The sequence below is a fragment of the Protomyctophum bolini genome, assembly GCF_963924005.1.
Source record: "Protomyctophum bolini genome assembly, chromosome: 6".
Lineage (NCBI taxonomy): Eukaryota > Metazoa > Chordata > Actinopteri > Myctophiformes > Myctophidae > Protomyctophum > Protomyctophum bolini.
The window spans coordinates 9,777,704-9,800,279 of NC_137867.1; the positions used below are offsets into that span (position 1 = coordinate 9,777,704).

At 44.4% G+C, this 22,576-nt stretch overlaps 2 protein-coding genes across 3 annotated transcripts in view; one reads left to right on the forward strand and one right to left on the reverse strand.

Annotated features, from left to right (window-relative positions):
• Window positions 1-1,772: 1,772 nt before the first annotated feature.
• LOC308316885 (UDP-glucuronosyltransferase 2C1-like) lies at window positions 1,773-3,353 on the forward strand (the record flags this gene model as incomplete). Its single annotated transcript, XM_080765671.1, has 1 exon — window positions 1,773-3,353. One exon carries the CDS (start codon window positions 1,773-1,775, stop codon window positions 3,351-3,353), a length of 1,581 nt encoding a protein of 526 aa, XP_080621797.1.
• A 5,485-nt stretch (window positions 3,354-8,838) lies between these two features.
• skic3 (SKI3 subunit of superkiller complex) overlaps window positions 8,839-22,576 on the reverse strand; it is a 40,453-nt gene continuing 26,715 nt past the window's right edge. Inside the window, exons 30-41 of one of the 2 annotated variants that reach the window (XM_080766521.1) lie at window positions 21,290-21,413; window positions 20,058-20,282; window positions 17,459-17,531; window positions 16,575-16,628; window positions 16,153-16,264; window positions 15,745-15,873; window positions 14,523-14,647; window positions 13,236-13,400; window positions 12,391-12,543; window positions 11,957-12,090; window positions 10,138-10,258; window positions 8,839-9,468 (exon numbers count right to left, since the gene is read on the reverse strand). In XM_080766521.1, coding sequence (XP_080622647.1) covers window positions 9,394-9,468; window positions 10,138-10,258; window positions 11,957-12,090; window positions 12,391-12,543; window positions 13,236-13,400; window positions 14,523-14,647; window positions 15,745-15,873; window positions 16,153-16,264; window positions 16,575-16,628; window positions 17,459-17,531; window positions 20,058-20,282; window positions 21,290-21,413 — 1,490 coding nt within the window. In that variant the 3' untranslated portion in view covers window positions 8,839-9,393. Of the gene's footprint in view, window positions 9,469-10,137; window positions 10,268-11,956; window positions 12,091-12,390; window positions 12,544-13,235; window positions 13,401-14,522; window positions 14,648-15,744; window positions 15,874-16,152; window positions 16,265-16,574; window positions 16,629-17,458; window positions 17,532-20,057; window positions 20,283-21,289; window positions 21,414-22,576 lie in introns of both variants that reach the window. The other variant, XM_080766520.1, reaches the window with a different exon arrangement.

Sequence of the window (22,576 nt, forward strand, 5' to 3'; positions counted from 1 at the left end):
GTAGCAGATCTATACAAGCTCGAAACACTGCTACTGTTGACGCTTTTGTGTGAGGACACTTAATTGTGTTTTTATCTGTCCCTGCCTTGGTGAGTAACATGATGGATAGATGCTATTTATATTGTACTAAATAAGTGTTTTGTAAATAAGTATTTTAATTATTTGTTACTATACTACCCTACCCAGTGTGAGTTCATGTGCCTGGAAGCGATGAGCTCATGTGCCAGAGGGGCCGATTTGAATGAACACGTACAGACTCAAATAGGTACCGGTATATACATCATATATCAAATTGTTGTTGCAATGATTTATTTGTTTAACTTTATAGTGTACTAAATGTTTTGTTTTCACTTCCTTATAGATGTCACCACTGCTGTTTTGTTTTGTTTGTTTAGACTGATTTTAGTGTTTTATTTAATGGAGCCATTTCCTCTTGTTGTTTTCCTGCATGCTGTGTGGTTCAGTGCGTGTGTTTAGTTTTGTTCTTAGTTTTTTAAGATATTGTTCGCATTTTACTGCATTATATATATATATATGAAATTGGACATTGGTCTAATAAATATTTGTTATTCCATACTGTTCTTAAAAGTTAATAAATTCCTGTGTTTTGGAACTTTGTCTCAAGTCCTTATAAATAACTTGCATTTGTTGGGGAACCCAGTTTACTGGTCTATTCATGTAATTCATTGTCATAACTATAAAAGTAAATCCTTTGCTATACACTTGGTTACATGTGTATAGAGGTGATTTATCTTTCTAATAGTGACTAAGAGGTCATACTAATCTAAACGGCTGAAGCTGATCTGTTGGTGGTTTATTATCAAATCAAATCAAATCAAACTTTATTTATAGAGCACATTTTAAAACAACCAAGGTTGACCAAAGTGCTGTACATCAGTGGCAAAAACAGAGAACAGGCAGGAGGAAACACAGAATATAAACGAGAAAACACAATAATAAAAATGACAAAAATATAAGCATGAAAGCAGAAATGGACTCAGGAGGGATTAAAAGCCAGGGAGAACAGATGAGTCTTAAGGTGAGTCTTAAAAACACCAATGGAGGGGGCAGAGCGAATATGAAGGGGCAAGCTCTTCCAGAGCCTGGGAGCTGCAGCCGCGAAAGAGCGTGCGCCCCTGGTGCTTTTTTTTTGTTATACGGCCCTCTAGCAGTGCTTGATCCGCAGAGCGCAGAGCTCTAGCCGGGGTGTATGGTTTTACGAGCCCGGAGAGGATCACTGTAAATTATTATCAGAGCTGGGGCAGACAGTTCATTCTGAACAGAGCACTCCAGCGTGCAACAAGCATAGTGCATCGCTGTGTAAAAGAGATATGCTGTAAGAGTCAAGATCCTGATTAAAGAAGATTTCCCCCCGATATTCCCCCAAAGTGGATGCGGCCAATGAGGTATATATTGTTACATTTGTTTGTATATTATGACTATTGTTCTCTGTGAGGATATCGTACTAAATGTATATTTTATGTTTATGTTTTAGTTATCACAGCATTTGGCATTTACGCTAAATCATGTCTGTATATACAACATAAAGAACGCCTTGTGATCGTATCTTTCTACTGGAGGGGACTACAGTGTTAATATACAGAAAAGAATTGGTGTCTGCCCAACAGCAACGATATATTGGTTTTTATCCCACTCATGTTATCTAGCGTAAACTGAGTGTAAAGTGCAGTATTGGTTAATCAGTGATCCATTACAAAATGTGCCATGATATGCAACCGCTCATCATCAACAAATAATCTGTCTCCCCAGAGATGGGCCAACTGACGCTTGTGGCGTTTATTGCTACACTTCTGTGTTCCACGGCGCTCGTGGACGGCGGAAAGGTACTGATATACTCTTTTGAGGGAAGCCTTTGGATCAACATGAAACCCATCATTGAAGAGCTGCACTCCAGAGGCCACGAGGTCACGGTGATAAGGCCGTCAAACAGCTGGTACATCAAGCCAGACTCGCCTCACTACAGCACCGTCACAATCAACGTCCAGGGCGGAGGGGACGAGGAACTGTTCGGAAGAATCATGACGAGGAACGTGAACGCGCGGCGGGACGGCTCCTCCGTTTGGGCTCGCATGGCAACGGAATGGGAACTGATGAAAAGCTACCACGAGGTGGAGAAAGCCATGGTTCAGACGATGGAGATTCTTTTTGACGACGGGGAAACGATGAAGCGTTTGCAGGATGCGAAGTACGACGTGGTTCTGACGGACCCGCTGGGGTTGGGGGCGATGTTGGCCCACCGTCTCGGTCTTCCTCTGGTCTTCAGCGCCAGGTGGGCTGTCCAAGGGGAGGCACATTATCTCATCGCCCCCAGTCCCCTCTCCTATGTCCCGGTTCCAGATGCCCTCCTAACCGACAAGATGACATTTCCCCAGAGAATCAAAAATGCACTTTTCTACATTCTCATGCGTATTGAATATGCATATATCGCAGACAGCCTCTACACAACGTTTGTTCACCGTTACTTCGGCCCCGATGTCCATTATACTGAGCTCTTCCAGGCGGCGGATATCTGGCTGATGAGAAGCGACTTCACCTTTGAATACCCTCGCCCCACCATGCCTAACGTCGTTTACATGCAAGGCTGGCAGTGCAAGCCCCCCGGGCCTCTCCCTCCACACCTGGAGGACTTTGTCCAGAGTTCCGGAGAACACGGGGTCATCGTGATGACTCTGGGGTCCTTCATCGGAATGCTTCCCGAGGACATCACGGAGGTCATCGCGGCGGCTTTCGCCCAGTTGCCGCAGAAGGTGATCTGGAGGCACACCGGGGAGAGACCGTCGACCCTGGGGAACAACACGTTGCTCGTTGACTGGTTGCCCCAGAAGGACCTCCTGGGCCACCCCAAGACTAGAGTGTTCGTGGCCCACGGGGGCACCAACGGAGTCCAGGAGGCCATCTACCACGGCGTTCCTTTGGTCGGTCTGCCTCTCTTTTTCGACCAAATGGACAACATGCACAGGATGGAAGCAAAGGGCGTAGCCAAAGTAGTTGATATTAGCACAATAAACAAAGACAACTTCCTGGCAGCGCTCCAGGAGGTCCTTCACGAGCCCTCCTACACAGAGAACATGCAGGGGCTGTCGAAGCTGCACAGGGACCAGCCCACCAAACCTCTAGACCTGGCCATCTTCTGGATCGAGTTCGTCATGAGGCACAGGGGAGCGCCACACTTGAGGACGGAGTCGTACAAGATGTCCACGATTCAGTACCATTCAGTCGACGTCATAGGCTTTCTGCTGGCAGTGGTTTTACTGGTGTTGATTGTCTGCATTTCAGCAATGAGGTTTTTGTGGTGTAAAGTGTTGTGCAGGAGCAAAGTGAAAAGAGAATGATTCAAGTGTTGTGTGATGCCCCACACACATAATGATTAGTGGATGTGCCTGCCTTTTGCCTAACTGTCATCCTGTAGGTGAGCCTGGGTAGGGCATTGGCCTGATGGCTGATGGGAGAGCACCTGGGCCCGGTGTCTCCCAGAGGCTATAAATACAACACTCCTCCCAGTTGAGATCCAGAGGAGGCAGACCTGCTGCCTCCACTCCCTGCATTAGCCTCCATGCCTCCGTTCCTTTATGTTTGATTGGAAAGTGTTCTTTCCATCCACACATGCACCACACCATGTATCACACATCCATACACTACACCTACACCACTGACTCACTGACTACACACCCCATATCATTCGTTATGTTAAGCACTGCAGTTCTTTTTAGTTTCCTTGTATAGGCCTATTATTTAATAAACGCATATATTGTTCACCTTTCGAATGTCTCCTGCTCCTAATGTTTGTCATGGCAAGAGCCAGCCATGACAGTTGTAACATGTGTATAAGGGAATGATAACTAAGCGCATTGGTAGTAAACTACTCTTGGGATAACAGAATACAGAGGTTGTCATCTGGTGGTCCGCGAAGGTATTGCATGTGGTCCCTAAATGTAAGAAACACTGTCGGTCGGTCCGACTCGGTCGGATGTTACAAAGTGCCGCTTGTCTGAGGCCTCATACACACGCATATAGTACACAAATGTTTGGTCTGTTACGGACCAATTAGTCTAGGGGTCTGCCGTGCCAGACAAATACAACAGGGTTTTTCGAGTCCCAACATGCACTGTCATGCAGTGTTTTGAGACCACAACATGGAATGAGCGGGTTTGGCTATATGGAATTTGGCTATATACACTTCCAAAGTTACATTACTGTGACAGCGCAATGACCACCACCCCGTGCTGTCTGTAAAATAAAATGATAAATACATACAGAGATGCAATGACAGTTAATGACAGATATCTATTTATCTATCTATCTATCTTATTTAATTAATAACATTAATTAAAAAAGTTCAACCCAACTTCCCAAGATCACCCGTTAACAATTCCCTCCCAATCAATTTGATCTATTCTATCGCATTACCCACACTGCAGCACATCATTTCCTGTTCATAAATTAGAACGGGTAAGGCCTGTAGGAAATTGAAGATTTGTTTTTATCGACCACTAGTTGGGGAATGACCTGGTGGTGTATGATGACACTTCATTTATGTTGTCAGTTAAATGGTAAATGGTGCATTTATATAGCGCCTTTATCCAAGGCGCTTTACATATAGATTGTGCATCAATTCACCCATTCGCACACACATTCATACACCGATGGTGGCGGAAACCATGCAAGGCACCAACCAGCACATCAGGAGCAATTGGGGTTCAGTGTCTTTCTCAAGGACACTTCGGCACTAACTCTCCAACAACTTCAGGTATGTACTGTACTAGAATTTCGCCCGGCTTCGCCGGGCTCATCCCAGTGTCGTTGCAATAACAGAAAGTGTTTTTTATTTCTCATAAATACGCAAACATGGTGAAACAACTACAGTCACAGAGAGCAGTGGCAAGGTAGCTGCTGCCTGCTAACGATGCAAACAACAGCCTTGCCTGTCGTGTGTGTGTGTGTGTGTGGGGGGGGGGGGATAGCACTAATTTTCGACATTTTACTGTGTCATAAATATGTACATCTGTAGCCTATATTGTGATTACATTTGACCGTACATTTGACTCTTGTGTTATATTCTTGTGAAATATTCAGTAAAGTATTGTGGTGAAATATTCACCCCAAGTTGATAAGATATGCAGAGAATATAATAGCAAGAAGCCCCAGTTTGAAATGCATTAGGCCACAGACCCCCATTTGATACCATTTGCTCTCTGGGAAAATCAGGGTCCATTTGGTTCCATTTGTATGCTCTTGGAGTATGATGACTGTGCTAACAGTATTATCATCAAATATGTCTCAGTTTGAAGATTCAAAAAAACATATTTCATATGTGTGAGCTTGTAAAGTCGAACGTTCAACCTAGAGACAGTGTTGCCAAGTCTGATCATTATAAGCTACTTTGGACTTGTTTATCTATTGGTAGTCCTTGACATGGAAATGTTTGAGTTCCACTGCTCTGAAACAACATTAGACAACAAAGTGTGACAGTCAACACTATAATTGATTATTTTAAGACTAATTTCCGGACCATTTCTGATTTACCTACTTTGAACTGGCCTATTAACATTTTTATAGACCTGGTTGCTTGTTTCACTCTCACATCCACGATATGTGGCAACCCTGGTCCCTGGTTTGTTTTGCGTGTGGATGTTGTTTTGTGTTGCTTTAGCATCTTTAGCACAGTATCTATCACAGGGTGCAGCAGCTGCTGCTGTCATGAAAACGCAAGTTTCTGTCCCAGAAGCTCACGTTAGGTCTGCGCACACTGTACGTTGCTATGGCAAGCTGTCATCAAATGCTGCTAACGTTGTGGTCAGCACTGTTAGCATGTGTGCTATCAGGCAAAAGCTGAGATAGATATAAAACTACTGGCCAAAATGTCATACAAAACACAACCCCTCAAATCGGAATGTGATTGTGACCTACAGACCATCATGATTTGCTTGCTGGACCTATAAATAATTTATTTGCATTAAATTGCCACTCGCCTTAGCCTGCATGCCTATTCTGTGTCTCTGTGTGTGTGTGTGTGTGTGTATGTGTGTGTGTGTGCGCGCGTGTGCGCAAGACAGACGTGCGTGTGTGTGCAGGCTGAGAGCTGCTGACTGTGATTGACGTGTGAGCTGGATAAATCAGTGAGAGTTGGAAAAAGCGCACGCAGAGCCAACTCGCAGGCAGTGCCTCAGGCCAGATGCCTGAGAATCGGCACAGGATTCTCTGGGTCACCAGTGTTGGTGTGACACACACGGCTTCCACATTTAGCTTCATACTGGGTGAAAGTGGCGTTCCAAAAATTATTTTTCCCCTCGGAATTCTTATTCACAATGAGATGGAGTTGAGGTGTTTGTGTTTGCTTGCTGGAGCTATAATTAATGTATTTGCATTAAATGTCCACTCGCGCATCGAAGTAAAAAGCAAGATGGCCGATTGTGAGACTGAAAAGTAGCTGTGGGGGCGGGCCTGGAGGGCCTATGAGAACACGGAACAGTGTTGCCAGGTTTGCGAATTGTAAGCGAGTTGTAGTGTGTGTAAGTAGCCTGGTTAAAAGGCCTTGTTTCTGCCCGTGTTGGGGCAACAGAACATGTCGACCAGTTTTGTTAACCGCTTTTGGTCAGGTGACCAACTCCACAAATGTTAAATTAGATAGTAAAGTACTTACCTACTCTTACATATTTTAGGGCAGCACGACTCTTAATGAAATGTAAGTCCCAATTATTCTACCTAATGATTGAGATCACATTCTTTCCATTAAATTAATATACATGAATTGCACTCTTAGATGCATGTTGCTGCATATTAGACAGGCTTTATCTTAAAACTCTTAAAATGCCACTTTCCTGTTAAAATGCCTCCATTCCTTTGAATGCCACTTTCCTGTTAAAATGCCTCCATTCCTGTTTGAATGGAGAGGCGCAAATATTAGACAAAGTGTTTGCACAGCTTTTTGAAAACCTTATACCCATACCCAACACCACGCCAAAATTTAAAAACCAGCCACCAAAAGCCAAATTGTGGTGTCGTATGGTTTTATGAGTCCGCCCCCAGCTATCAGGATTACATTCTCAAACATGATTTTCATTAAATAACAAATTCTCATATGGGTTATGCGACCATTCCGGTTACCAGAGACAAAGCGACAAAGGCTACTTGTTAATCTGCCAGCACTAATGCCTGAGTTTATTCAACAACATTGCTGTTTTCTTAGGGATATGGTGTCGTCGTTACAGGCGGCGAGGATGCTTTAGAATCTAAAGCATCCTCAGATATCATGGAACTCTTGTGTGTGAGAGAGAGACAGAGAGAGAGAGAGAGAGAGAGAGAGAGAGGGAGGGAGGGGGGGGTGTCTTAACTTCACAGCTCTGCCGATGGCTAGAGCAATGAGTGAGGGAGAGAGAGAGAGGGGTGTGTCTTGGTACTTCACAGCTCAAGTAGCGAGAGACCTGCATTCCACAAATTCTTGATACTTGTATACCCAACAGCTGGAGCAATTAAGGCACTCGGGAAGGGAGGGGAGGCGCTCCCCCCTCCTTCCCCCCCCTCTCTTCTCTAGCTGCTGCTCGCCTCAGAGCACTATGGCTCAGAGGTATGTGTTAAATCAGGTTTTAGAAATCAACTCGCGGGCCGCAGAAGACGACGTCGCCAGTTTGACACCGCTGCTTTAGATACTCTAGTCGACAACAACCAACCAAGGGCACCACAGTCGACGTCGCACGCCTCATCATCGCCAATGGCTTTCAGCAGTCAGAAGATGGCATGCTGGGACGTGGAATCTCTGTCAGCCGTGACGTGGATAAGGCTGCGTGTTGCCTTAGAGTATATATGAATAGAGACGGCGCGCAGAGGAAACCCTTGAGGCGAAATGGACATAATATGGTATTGCAGCGTGGACCCAAACACATGAACGCGCTGGTCCGTTGACTATCATTGTGCACGTTCACGACGGCAGCACGTTCATGTGTTTGGGGGCAAATCCATCCCAGAATGCACTCTGTTCCTACACGGAAGGAGGAGTGAAATCGCCTCATGCTGCTTTTGAGCAACTTAATGCAAGTGGATGGAAGGAGAACTCTGATGCCATCTCTATTCATATATACTCTAAGCGTGTTACCCACTCGGTGGTGACGACTGTGATCGTGTGATTCTAAAGCTGAGCCCGGGTCAAACGCATTGACAGTAAAAACCACGACTTGCAGAAAAGCTGGCACGCTCATGGGTACCGTACAACACAGCTTGGGTGCCCCCCCCAACTGTGGTGTGATGCCATCAGGCCGCGAGGAGGACTGCGTGTTTGACCCCAAGCGAGTGAAGGTCATAGGAATCGCTCAGGCACCCAACCCCGCCCTACAGGAGAGTCTCGAAAAACTGATCAGAGATCAGATGCGTTGGGGCGCCCGCTGGCTAAGGAAACACTTGTTTTAATGTATGTACTTTTAATGTATGTACTGTATGTTTGTTCTTTTGTTTTGCTCCCAATCCGACTCTGATCATTTGACTATTTTTGAATGGTGCAAGCGCTCCAATGACAGACTTTATTTCATGTAATGTGTTCTTAACACAGATATACTTACAACAAATCAGATACTAGCCTACACACTCACGACACGTTAGAAGCTTGTAGATCAGCTATTTTTGGCGAATATTCCCTCCACAATAGGGATGCTGTGGTTCAAGTGGTTAAACGTAAAGTATAAACTTATTTTCAATCTGTCATAATGGAAACGGATATTCTCTGACATAAATGTAAGGTGCAACAATGTAATTCAGGGGTGTCATGGATGCAAATGTTATTTACAGGGGTGCCCTGAGCCAAAAATGTTTGAGAACCACTGCTTTAGATGAAACATAACTGCTTTTATTGAGTTTTGGCTGTGGACATTTTTTATGGCCAAAAAAAAGTCTTATGTACTGTACTGCAAATAAACAATAAAATGGTGTCAAAATCAATATTGGATATTATTTTGTATCATTAGCAGTCCTGTGATAGTTTATGTGGTCCCATGAACTCCACTGTCCTATAAACCACCTCTAACTCTTCATTCATGTAAACATCTGCAATGATTCAGCCATTTGATGAATGGAAGGAGCATTGCAAGAATGATTGAGACAAATATTGCATGATGTTTTAAATTCACATTGCAGCATGCTGTGTATTAAACAAATATCAACGCATTAACCACAGATTTCTAACTATGTATGGAGTGTACAAATGTAACCAAATAGCCCCTTGGGGCCTTGGGGGCTATGGATCCATTTTGGTAACAGTTGTACACTCTAAGAGATGAATGAACACTGAAGAGTGTACTAGTACCATACAGTAGTGTATAATACATTTTACGGTGATGGATACAGATGGCGTTTCACGTGGTGTTGGGTCTGTACAGTGGCTGAGCTTCAGGACGAGGTAAGCAGCGAATTAAACTCCAGCAGCCTTTGGTCTTTCTTCATTTTGGCGTGCTCCAAAAGAGTCTGCGGAACAAAAGACAGTTAGTCTGTTTACTATAATACCGGTATATATCGTACAGACACCATTGGTCATTTTCTAGTCATAATGGACTGTGAGTTAATTTCTTCACATTATGTGAACATACAGGCCCTTACCTCTTCCACCATAGGAAGAATGGCTGGAGAAGGATTGGATGATTCACAGTCAGAAGGCCAAGTACTGTAGCTCCTCAGATATTTTACTTTATCGTAATGTAGAAATGCAGTTTTTGAGCACTGGACCCCTTCCAAAGGTTTAACTGAAGTACCTCCTATGATTAAAGGTTTTGCATATAATATAATTTATGCAAAACCTTTAACCTGCGATTTGTTTTATTCATATTATGAACAGTTGATCGTAGTGATTCAGCAGATTTGAACTATAAACACCTTCCGGTTCCATCCGGTGTTTCCGGTTAAAATCAGTTGCTGAGCCTATTAAATCGATCTATGAGAAACTGATCAAGACAGTTACAGAGATGTATTATTATTAAGGCCCCCCGTTAGAAGTGAATCTGAATAGCTTGTTGAATCACTTGTTCTCGGGCCCAGGAAAACGAACTGTCTTGTCTAATTACATGATTAGTAATATGAGTTTCTATATACTACAGTGAAGTGCCAGCTGTGTACGCATAGGGCGGGTAGGCTACTCACCTCCAGCAGCTCCTGGTCATCCTTGGCATGGAGGTGTCTGAGGAGGTACCACCCGGCCACCTGGCGCACTGACCCGGGGCAGTCCTGGGAGGACTTGTACACCAGCCGCTCCAGCAGACGCCTGGTGTCCCTGCATGGGGGAACGCCCACACCCCATGGAACTGTTATATCTCTGCTGTCTGGAGGAAACCTTCCAACTCCAAAATGTTTTTTCCATTTTTCAGGAAATGAAAAAAAAGTTAAGAGGTTTTTGTCGAAGCGCTTTTTAATACTTCACTGGTTCACCGTTTAAAAAAAAAAAACCAACAGAAAGATGTAAGGGTGTTCAATAGCATTGATATATCATTGATTGATAGATTTACTAAAAAAAAAGGAAATAAAATGGGCTAAACGGGTGGAGTTAGCTGGTTTGCCAGATAGTTTGAGGATCCAATGGAGTTAGGAGGTTTTCGCCAAAGCACTTTTTAATACTTTCCATTGGTTCAACAGACGTAAAGGGTGCTCAATAGCATTAATTTACGGAAAAAATAAAAATAAAGAAAATCTCAAAAATGTAGTGTCTTCCGGACAGCAACGAATACTAGTTATAGTGCAGTGGTGTCAAACTTGCAGCCCGCTGGCATTTGGCAAAAAAGAAGAGCTTGTACAATTCTATTAATTTATGCCCGGTGCAGCCGCCTGCCCAGCGCAACACGGTAAAAAACAATAGGAAGTGTTCAAATGAAATATAAAATACATTACCGGTTAGCAGTTACATTGCATTGTCTAGTTCTCGCTTAAAAACACTTCTGGCTGTCATGTTGGATACGGCCCAAAATCAAGCTCATTGGTCATTACCCAGAAAAAAACACGCCAAATTCAGTCAAAATCAAACATTCACCCAAGCCATGTAATAAAGTTGTGAAATCCACTCAGTTGTCAAGCTCACTTCTAGAGTTACAAAAGTCACTTAACAATGTAATCTCTCTCTTTCTCACGCGCACACGGCCGGACACAGGAACGCGCGCACGCAATTTACAATTTAGCAGACGCTCTTAATCCAGAGCGATTTAGATTAGGCAAGAACAAAAAAGCATGGGAATACATCACATATATAAAAAGCATTAATCACGAAACATGCGTACGCTAAGAACGTAACGAGAACATATCTACATAATGACACTATACATGTAAACTATACATATTTACTATACTATGCTATACATATGTACTATGAAGTGCTATGACTAAATACAATGCAATTATTGTGCTGTCTACATGACATGCTATAAGTCTGTTTCAGTCTAAGTCTAAAAAGTGCTATCTAAGGGGGTGGGGTAAGTGCTGCGGGCCATGATGGAGTTTGAAAAGGTGGGTTTTCAGGCTACGGCGGAAGATTGGGAGTGACGCTGCAGTTCTGATTACAACGGGAAGTGCATTCCACAGTTTTGGGGCCTGAAGGGAGAAGAGTTTGGGACGCGTGGAGCGCACACACGCTATTTGAGCTTTTTATGTTGGTTTTCTATTGGTCATTTTATGAAGCATTGAGTGTCATGTGGTTCATAGATATTTTCTGAATATTCCATTATTGTTCCATATTGCTGAAAGTACGTCTGCTTAAAAAAAGCTTGTGTAGCCATTTAGTATTTGTTTTTGTTAGTTCTGCATTTGTTTTAAAATATTGGGAATTGGGTCGCCTGGTTTTTCCATCTTAAAAAATGGGTCCGCTGAAAAAGAAACCCTTTTGGGACCACCACGTCCTCTAGTAGTGGGCTCTCGGGGGCCCCTGGAGTGCGTCCTCTAGTAGTGGGCTCTCGGGGGCCCCTGGAGTGCTGCTCACCTGGAGGCCGTCTTGGTGACGAACTGCAGCAGAGCCTGCAAGAGGGCCACCACAGGGGAGGAGGACTCCAGCCTCAGCGCCTCAGTCGTGGCCTCGAGAACCAAGTCCTTCCAGTCGTTACCGGGAAGACCAGCCTGACGGGTCGAGGAAGGAAAAACACATGGATAGGATTTGCTGTTCTCGTTTGTGTGCACACAAGCTCATAGCGCGCCACCGAGTGGCACGCTACGAGCTTGTAGGTCTTGCTATTTTTTTAAAAAAATCGAAGAACGACTGACGTAGAAACACAGCTTTTTCGGAAAACTCTCAGGATGAAGAAGACTTTTTTTTTAGAATCTGATCTCAGGTCAGAATTATGGGTTAAGTAAAACACCGGAGTACCTGTTTTTCTTCCCACCAGGGCATGTTTGACGCTATGAGACAAAACAACCCACCATGCAGGGCCTCAGGGCCAGCAGAGCCAGTCTGAGCAGGCTGGACGTCTGGCCGGCGTGCGCGCCCAGCTGCGAGGCCAGCTGCAGGCTCCGCCTGTACGCCATCACGGCCTGGAGCAGAAGGCCCTGGTCGCGGTACACCTCCGCCAGCCACTGCACGGGGGAGAGAGAGAGAGAGAGAGCAGAGGACAGGGCAGAATGGACCAGTTAACCAAAAGGACAACGACGGGGTTATGGGACAAGAGGATTTATTTACAGTAAGCGTCATACTCACGACAGTAATGCTGGAGAAGAAAATAAATCACACCCGTGTGAACTGAGTGGGTGCTCCCCTCTCCCCCTGCCCCCTGAAAGGGCCTTTCTGTGTGGAGTTTGCATGTTCTCCCCGTGTCCCCTAGGGTAGGTACCCTCACAAAAACATGCAGTAATCCTGGTCTCTAAACTGCCTCCCCCTGGCCAGCCGGGGCGCCTGATGGAGGGGAAAGGAACTGGTTGGAATAACGTGTTCCTTCCACGCACTACGTCCAACCAGGGAAGCTCCCCCCTGTCAGGTTGTAAAGGAGCAACTTGGACACTCGGGCATGAAGGAAGCATGAGTTAAGTCCGTTGCTCTCCCCAGGTTGGCGGAGGGTGTGTAGAGCCCAGGATCACAGTAGATGATTGACACAGGGGTGAAAAATGGGTTACAAAATCGTGGGATAAAAAAAATATATATAAAAAAAAAGATTGCCGTGGTCTCATCTGTTTTTGCCGGTAACGCTGAAGCTATAGATCATTTTCCGATGATTGTATCGACGACCAAAAACTAAATAAAAAGTCTAAATTCTAAATCTAAATGGACTTACATGCCAGGCTCCTATGTGGGCGGGGTTGGCCATGACAGCGCTGCTCAGCTGCTCCAGCACGGCCTCCGGCAGCGCTGTTCCACCTTCAGCCAAGAGGAGGCGCTGACACTGCACCTGTCTGAGCAGCAACATGACCGCCGGGTGTTCTGGAGACACACTCAGCGCCTGGGACGAGAAATAAAGGGGGGAGGATGGGATGTGAGACTATAGAGCCAAAGATGGTAGATTTGTAAAGATACACCATCCCAGTTGTGGCCACACAAAATGGTCTCCTAAAGTGGGCACCGTCTGACGGCAGCTCTTGCAAATGTCCCCACGCTGGGTGCTAGATCTCACAAGAGTGTGTTGCTGGAAGAGAAACGTCGAAAGCTAAAGTTGGTTTTCTACTGATGTGAAAAATGTTCTGAAAATCGTGTGGCTTTGTGTGGCGACCGGGTCCAATGTTTGGTTCCAAAGACTCGTTCAGAAGCTGTATTCACGTTGACTCTCCCGTTGGAATGAATAGACTACCCATCTAATTCCGGTCTCCTACTACATTGTTTTTTGCTAGAGCCCAATTCCTTTATTCTACACTCACTGTACTGTACTGTACTACAATTTACAATTTACAATTTAGGCATTTAGCAGACGCTCTTAATCCAGAGCGATTTACATTAAGCAAGAACAAAAGCATGGGAATACATCACATAAAAGCATTTATCATGAAACATGCGTAAGCTAAGAAAGTAACAGTGGAATATCTATATAATGAAACTATACATATAAACTATACATATATACTACTATGCTATACATATGTACTATGACGTGCTATGACTATATAAAATGCAATTCTAGTGCTGTCTACATAACATGCTATAAGTCTGTTTCAAATGTCAAAAGTCTACAGAAATGCTATCTAAGGGGGTAGGGTAAGTGCTATGGGCCATGGTGGAGTCTGAAAAGGTGGGTTTTCAGACTACGGCGGAAGATTGGGAGTGATGCTGCAGTTCTGACTGCAATGGGAAGTGCATTCCACAGTTTTGGAGCCAGTACTGTACTGTACTGTACTGTACTGTACTGTACTGTACTGTACTGTACTGTACTGTACTGTACTGTACTGTACTGTACTGTACTGTACTGTACTGTACTGTACGCAGGTTGGACTGAAAGCTACATTCCAACACTCAAATGTCTTCCAGCCCACTCCTCTGTCCTGGAAGCTGTATTTCCCTCTTATGTTGTTGTTGTCGGGCAGAAACTGCTTGTTGGAGTAGGCCTGTGTGTGTGTGTGTGTGTGTGCGTCACCTGTGAGCAGAGGGCCTCAGCTTGGTCGAGCTGTCCTCCCAGAGTGAGACCGGTCACTGCTTGCTGCAGTACCCAGCCTTCCAGAGCCTGTGCTAGGGGGCGCTCCATCTCTTCCACACCACGCACTGGACCACAGGAAGACAGGGCATATTTTATTTTTTAGAGAGACGCAGTCAACAACAGTCACATTGCATACATCTGTACACGATCCGTTGACTTGACAGTTGACACCGGAGGTTTTGAGGCCTACCCTATACGTCGAATCACTATGCTGTACTCTTCATGGCTCTTTTCGACTACAAGAACACTGCAAACGGTGCCATATAACCTATATCGCAGGTTCTGAATGCGTTTCCATACACTACAGCCGGGTTTCATACTGAGGTTCTCAGAACCTAATTCAGGCCCTGCTCAGGGAGGTGGTACTGAGCCCGAGTCTTGGGAACAGTTCTGGCAGCCTGCGCCGCTCACTTCACACTGGTGTGATTATTTTTCATTTTCTTTGTGCTTTCTTAACTAGTTTTTCTTCCCAATTTAGTCGTTATGCCAATGAATTACTATTAATGAATAAAAAAAACCACACACAATCTCTGCGGTGTTGGCAAGGCACTTTATCAGTTTTTCCCGCTTGAACACTCTTATTTTTGTTATTTATGACATACATCCCACTTCAGTTATGTTATGACTTTGAGGAAGATACAGTCACCCCTGCAACATAATAATGTGCAGACCGGTGTATTTTATTTTGGAGTATAGTCTCTCCTGAAGAGCCCAGGTATTATTCTATTACATTTTAAACATTACGTTATAATTTTGCTACTGAAAAATAGCAGATCTACAAGCTCATAGCGGAAGTTTTTAACTCAAATGTTTGCTTCTGGCAAGGTCCCTGGAACAACAAACAACATATTTTCAGATGGGGGGGGGGGGGGGGGGTCGGCAGCCAATTACATATATTTTTGGGGGTCCTCGACATGAATATGTTTGAGAACGAATGACATAGAACCATGAGGTTTTTCAGAAAACTGTCAAAGTGGGTTAAACTGGCTGAAGCGTGCTGGACTTCTCTTTGCTCTATAGTACACAAGAGCCATTCGTTTTACTGACGGTATGAAGTATCATACCACACACCTTGGACACCATAAAGTGGGCCATAATAGTGCCACAGACAGTAGTCAGTCAATTCGTTTCTGACGACACACACGCTCGACGCCATACCCACCTTTCTCAGACACCACTGCCATCAAGGCCTGCTCCAGTCCCTTCCGGCGAGGGCCGGCGCCAGAGAGGAAGCCGCACGTGTTCTCAGTGTGACAGGCGGCCATTAACCCCGCCCATGCCGCAGGGTCGTCTGACATGGAGACAGAAGGGGGACTGAATGAAACCAACGGAACCAACAGCCCCTGCTTTGGAAAAGCTTTGTGTGTGTGTGTGTGTGTGTGTGTGTGTGTGTTTGTGGCTACACCAGCCCAGGACACAGCAGCACAGCTCTCTGCATGGTCATTAAATTAATGTGTGTTTGTGGCTATATAATTGTTCCTGGCCCAGGACACAGCAGCACAGCTGCATGGTCTTCAGTGCATTAAATAAACATGTGTGTGTGTGTGTGTGTGTGTGTGTGTGGCTATACCAGGACACAGCAGCACAGCTCTCTGCATGGTCTTCAGTGCATTCCTGTGCCTGTCTTCTCCAGAGTGTCTCCCATTGGCCAGCTGGTTTACTCCACTGTACAACAGCGCCCTCTGCGGGTAAGCAAATGACATGCCAGGTACATTTCTTGCCCAACATTGTTATGACAGGACTAGTGAGCAAGAGGTAGACAACCGTTTATCAATACAGATAAATACATTCATATGCAGATGTGAAATAAATATTAAGCAAAATATTTTGTCAATATATTTTGTCAAAATATACACTTTTTTTTTTTTTTTCCCTATTTCAGGATTCAGAGAGTGAAATAAAAGAGTGGGTAAAAAAATAATCAAAAATAATCTGCTTGTATTCTTTCCAAGAATACAAGCAGATTATTGTAATACTTAGAGAGATGCTGACCTTTCCTAGGGTCATGCTGGACAGACAGGCCACATGGCCAGCCATCGCTCCTCCCTGGAAGGAACACAGAGGAGGTAGAGAGAGCGTTCACATCCAGGGATCAAAGCAAAAAAATACAATCTCGCCACTGAATGTGTTTGTATGACCAAAAACCCTGATGTGCGATTTGTGAAACGGTATGAAATTACATGAAAAATGAAATGAGGGTGAACTGTGAACACACAAAGGATGACACTTTTTAAAGGGTTAGTTATTATTATTATTATTATTATTCTTTAGCCATAGGAAATACTTGACATTAATATAGTGGTTGAAAAGGTATTAATTGATTGCCTGGTTGTCTGGTTTTGGTGAATATTAAGTAGTTCCAGTAATTTGGTGGGGGACCCTGGGGGCCACTGAATCCACAAAACTATAGCATCATTTGTATTGTTGACCTATTTCTGCCATATAGTGCAACTTTCGTTCAACTTTGACCCCTCTGTGACATGGAACCATATTTTTCCCCTACTGCTGCTGGCGTAGATACTGGACACAAAAACAGTGTGCAAGAATTACAGTACATTTCAAGTACAACTCAACACAATAACTGTTAACTGTGAGTGGACGACACCATGAAGCGTTACACTCGTTTAACAACAGGGCCCTTTTAGAGACGTACGAATATATACACAACTATATAGTCAAAACCGGAAATCATCACAGAGGAGATAAAAAAGGGAAAGGAAACATTATACAGTGAGGGGGAAAAGCCGTGCCCTTTAAGGAATGATAGACAATGGCTGCTGTCCACGAGGATGTACTGTAGTGGTATGTACGTGAATGATGTTGAATATCGTGCGTGCGTGTGCGTGTGTGTGCGTGTGCTTGCGTGCGTTGTTTACACTGGCTTTCCTGGGGCAGTACTTTGGGACCAGCCTGGACAGGAAGGCCCATAGAGATGGATTGCCTGGGTTGCTGTACAAGTAGCCGAGAAAGAAATATGAATAATAATTATGACACTGTGTTTATGCAGACTTCACATACAATTGATTGGAATTGAAATACATCCTGTAGTTACAGTACATTCCTGAAGGCTTTCAAGAGGCAGAAAGTATCCACACTCTTCCTGGGCTGTGTGTGTGCTCCAGTTCCTGTTGATTTCATTGGATATCATTGGCCATCTGACCAGTTTCATTGGCTTTCATTGGATCAAATCGACAGGAACTGGAGCACACACAGCCCAGGAAAAGTGTGGATAGAGCTGTGGTTCCCAAAGAACCTTTTAGTTTAGGACCCAAAAGAGAAATTAAGACAGTTTTCTGAAAAACCCATGTTTCTATGTCAGTCGTTCTCAAACATTTTCATGTCAAGGACCACCACAAATATATGTAATTGGCCGCCGACCCCCCCCCATCTGAAAATATCTTGTTCCAGGGACCCCCCCCCCCCAGAAGCAAAGATTTGAGTTAAAAACGTTTGCTCTGAAAGAATATAGATTTGGGACACATTTTCACGATTTTTCAAAAATAGCAGATCTACAAGCTCATAGCGCGGCACCGAGTGCCGCGCTATGAGCTTGTAGATCTGCTATTTTTCAATAGCTAAAGTATAACATAATGTTTAAAACGATAACGGGGGTTCCTGCCCTGAATGGGTTAACCAGATCATTAACGACGTTGAAATCCCCATTAAAAACCCATTTCTACAGAATGGCCATTTTAACTCTTGTTCATTATAGCGTTTGTTGTTCTATTGTAAACTTAATGCATTACTGTTATTGCAATGCATTGTTGTTGTTTGATTGCCGTTTGTGATTGTTCAAGCACTTTCTGAAACAGTGTTTCATAAAAGTGCTTTGCAAATAAAGTTTTATTATAATGTGAGTTTGTAGATCGGTAAGAGAGTAATGACACTCCCGTTGACTCTCATTGTAACAGTGGAGTGCTCATTCTATCTCAATGGAATAGTTCCAGCCAATAGGAGCAATGTTTGGAACTATCGCCCATAGGCAGCCGCTTATGGCGAGATCAAAGCGTGCCACCACTCTCTTACTAGATCACTCGGACTACTTCTTAAACATTGCTTTTCTAATTTATGGAATTTCTTCGATTTTTCTTTTATTTCTTCATGAAATTACTGTAAAAAAGTATTGATTTTGCCCACCGTTTAAGGCAGGGGTTCTCAACGTTTTCGTCTCGCGACCCCCGCCCCCCTCCCCACCCCCAATACATATTGACAATAACCAATAGAGAAAATACATCTTAAATAAATACGGAAACCAGATATAATCATTAAAGGTGATATAGGCAAGTTTTCAGCCAAAAATCAACATATTTATCTATCTATATTTGTGGCCTTATTCCCTCTATCTTCCCCTATATTTTGATGCTGAGCTGCTGCCCTGTAGACATACACTCTCCCTTTGTCTCCCTCTATGTGTTTGTATCTGTTTATATCCACTGTTGTTTATGTCGCGGGACGGAAGCGTCGTGTTGGGAGGAGGGTCTGTGTGGGGGGTGACGCGGAGTCTTAGCCAATTGCAGCGCGAGGCTGTGTGTTCGACCCAGCAGTATTATAATGAAAACGCAATGCGATTTCATTTTGCAATGAAATCGCATTGGTGAAACTAAGATATGGGGATAATATTATACTTGCAATTTGCAAGTATAATATTATCCCCATATCTTAGTTTCACCATTGTTCATGTGAAATAGTATGTTTATGATGTAATATGTAAGCCTGTTGAAATTATGAGAATCGCTATGTATAGCGCATGGTTTGGTGGTCCGGCCGGCTTGAAGCTTGCATTCAACCCGTGCTCGCCAACGGTGACAAGCCGTCGCTGATCATCATAGCGATGAATAACCGTGGACAAAGTAGTTCACATGAACGATGCTGTAGTGGCTGGGGCATTTGAGGGGCAATATGTTTTATATGCACGATTACAAATGAAAGATAATTGAATTGAGAGCCAGTGAGTCTGCTCCACTACTTCCTACTTCCTCATTTGCGGGACTCGTCGTGTCAGTCTTGTGATATTGTGATTACGCTACAGTTACCCTTAAAAAAACATGTCAACTCAATGTCATTGTTGTAACTATGATATCGATAGAAATTCATAATTTTTTAATGTCATATTTAGCCATACGAGCGCAATATCCATAGCGTCCCTCCCAGCAGCAACAACAACCCCATAGCCTGAAGTGACCTGGCTCAGCCAATAGAATGACGGGGGGAGGGGGGTGGAGCTAGATTTTAATTTGTTTGGAAACACTCGATCAATTCTGTGTACAAACACTGAAAACTTGCCTATATCACCTTTAAGGAAATATCCTTTTCTTTTTTTCATTTTTGAAAATAATCTGGGGACCCTCCAAAATAATTTGGCGACCCCCCCCTGAGGGGTCGCGACCCCCATGTTGAGAACGCCTGGTTTAAGGAACCAGTGGTACTCTATAGTCTAAACTATCAGTCTAATCCAAATCAACTGAACAAGTGCACCTGTGTACGGCTCTGGCTGCCTCTCTCTGCACGGCGCTGTAGTTCCCCTGCAGGGCCAGCAGGGCGCAGGTGAGCAGACACCGCTGAGACACGGCGTCCCCGGTGGCCGTTCCCAGTTTCAGCAGCTCCGTCAGAGCGGCGGTGGCCAGCGTAGCGTCGCGGTGGACCAGGCCCAGGGCGCACAGGCACAGCAGAGACTCTGGGATGGGCTCCTTTAACACGGAGCTGTAGAAGCACAGCAATACAGGAATGTAAAACCCATGAGAAGCATCTGAAAACACACACACACACAGATGCGACACACCAAAGGTCCGAAGCGTGGGGACATGCACTGCGCTGCGAAAATGCGATGGGTCAGACATGCGCTGCTCCCGTGCTTTGAGGCTATGGTTAGGACAGGGATTGAGGTTTCGGAAACTAAAGCCTGTACCACCGACCCAACCACCCCCCCCCCCCCCCCCCACACACTAGAGTACAAAATGTATTGCTAGTTGCAAAGTAATTGCAGTAAATGCAATCACTGCAATAGTCAAAGGGCTTGGGCTTGCTAGTAGGGCCCCGCCCCTCCGGAACTGGAGGTCATCGGAAACAAACATTGAGGAACTGGAGTCAGTTGGGTCAATTTGGAACCCTGTATACTGTATAGCATCACCCTGGGGCAAGACTTATACGCTGAAAAGACTATCAGCTGGAAGTTGCGGGATTTCAGCGGAAGTATTGCCCAAAGGAAATGACGTTGATGCTCTACAAATCAGTTTACATTCTCCGCGAATGAAACAAGTGTTGTGATCGATTGGTCGGGAAAATATCGTATCCGGGGGAAATACATTTGACGGATGTTCCGGAGGATACATCCGCCGATAGCTTCTCTGCCTTACGTCGCGACCAGGCTTTTCTTTTCGCAGATAAGTACACCTGGGACAGAGGCTAGTATAGTATAGGAATCATTAAGAGGGAATCGGTAAAGGAACTATACAATAATTAAGCAACCCTAGTTGCTAGGAACACGTACATTTCAATAGAGGAATGTCCAACGTAGACATTTATTAATCCCATGGGGGAAATTCGGTTTCATCTTCACCCAGATGATGGCTGCTCAGGTGACCAAACTGGCCATGATGAACACACAGGGGGGGGGTACCTCTCTCTACACACTCTGCTATTGGTCCCCGGCCTAAACAGGAGAAGTCAACCATTTTTGACAGAGACTAATATGAAGCCAGTATACTGACCATTTGAAGAGCAGGGTTTTCGCGGCGTCCAGGTTGCCCTGCCGGTGTTGCAGCAGCGCCAGCGCCGTCAAGATGTACGCCTTCTCCTTCTCACTGGACGCCACCGCCAGGGCACGCTCATACGCTACGGGAACGCACACGGACACGTGTGCGTTAACTTTCTTTCGTGAGCTCACTTGATCATACCGCGGTGTCATTGCTGTCACACAAAAGCCTCGGAAGTAGAAGCAGATCCGCAATCTCAAAACGTGGCGAGAAGCGGCACGTTTTGAGCTTTTTCGAGTGACAGTTTTGGCCTTTACTGTTGTCAATATAAAGATAATTATGTCTTAACAGACTCTTATTAAAGGTGGTGTTTATCCCATTTAGGCCTGACCTCAACATTTTAAAAAATCTTCTAAATTCTGACAGTTTTCTGACATGTTTTCTGTATTAGTGGTGCTCAGTTTAAAAAAAGCAGACCTACAAGGTCGTCGAGTGGCGCGCTATGAGCTTGTAGATCTGCTATTTTTCAATAGCTAAATTATAACATAATGTCTAAAACACCAAAAGGGGTTCCTGCCCAAAATGGGTTATACAGAAGAAAAATATATATATATTCAATGTTGTTCACACATTACAATTGTAACACATACATGCACAAGGGCTGTAAAATACGGCTGAAAAATAATTATGATCATCGTCATATTACTTGACATTTTCCTAATAGACCAAGCCTTCTAAACGAAGCAAATGAAACGTTACATTCGATATCCACAGCCTTCCATGTTTGTCCAATATGAAAAATAAATTGAAAATGATAAAATTGTTATGCGATATCCGTGCTAGGGTTCGTATACTGCACCACCAAAGCGCCCCCCCCCCCAGATATGCTGGCAATGTGAACAAAAAATGTGATGCTGTAATAGTTAACGAGACTATAAAAAGGACAGACAGACAAAGGCTGTTCTTTACCGATTGCCACTTAGGCATCATAAAAAAAAAAAAGGAAAACTGAAAAGGCGTTACTCATCTACAGGCAGGGGAAGTTGTCAGACACACATTTTTAGCGTGTTTTATGTGCACTGTTCTGGCCTCAGTGTTTTAGCACCCTCTATGGGCAGGCCAATGTATTTTGTTTCTTGTTTTCGGCACAGAGTTCTTCCTGTTAATTACTCCAGGTGCTGCCTATGGAGTGTTAGCAATCAAGGCATAATCTGCTGCAGGTGCTGCTGTGCAGGGGGTTTAGTCTCTGACACTCAGTGTGAATGTCACTCAGTGTGAATTCAGCTCCGTATGAGAAGCCAG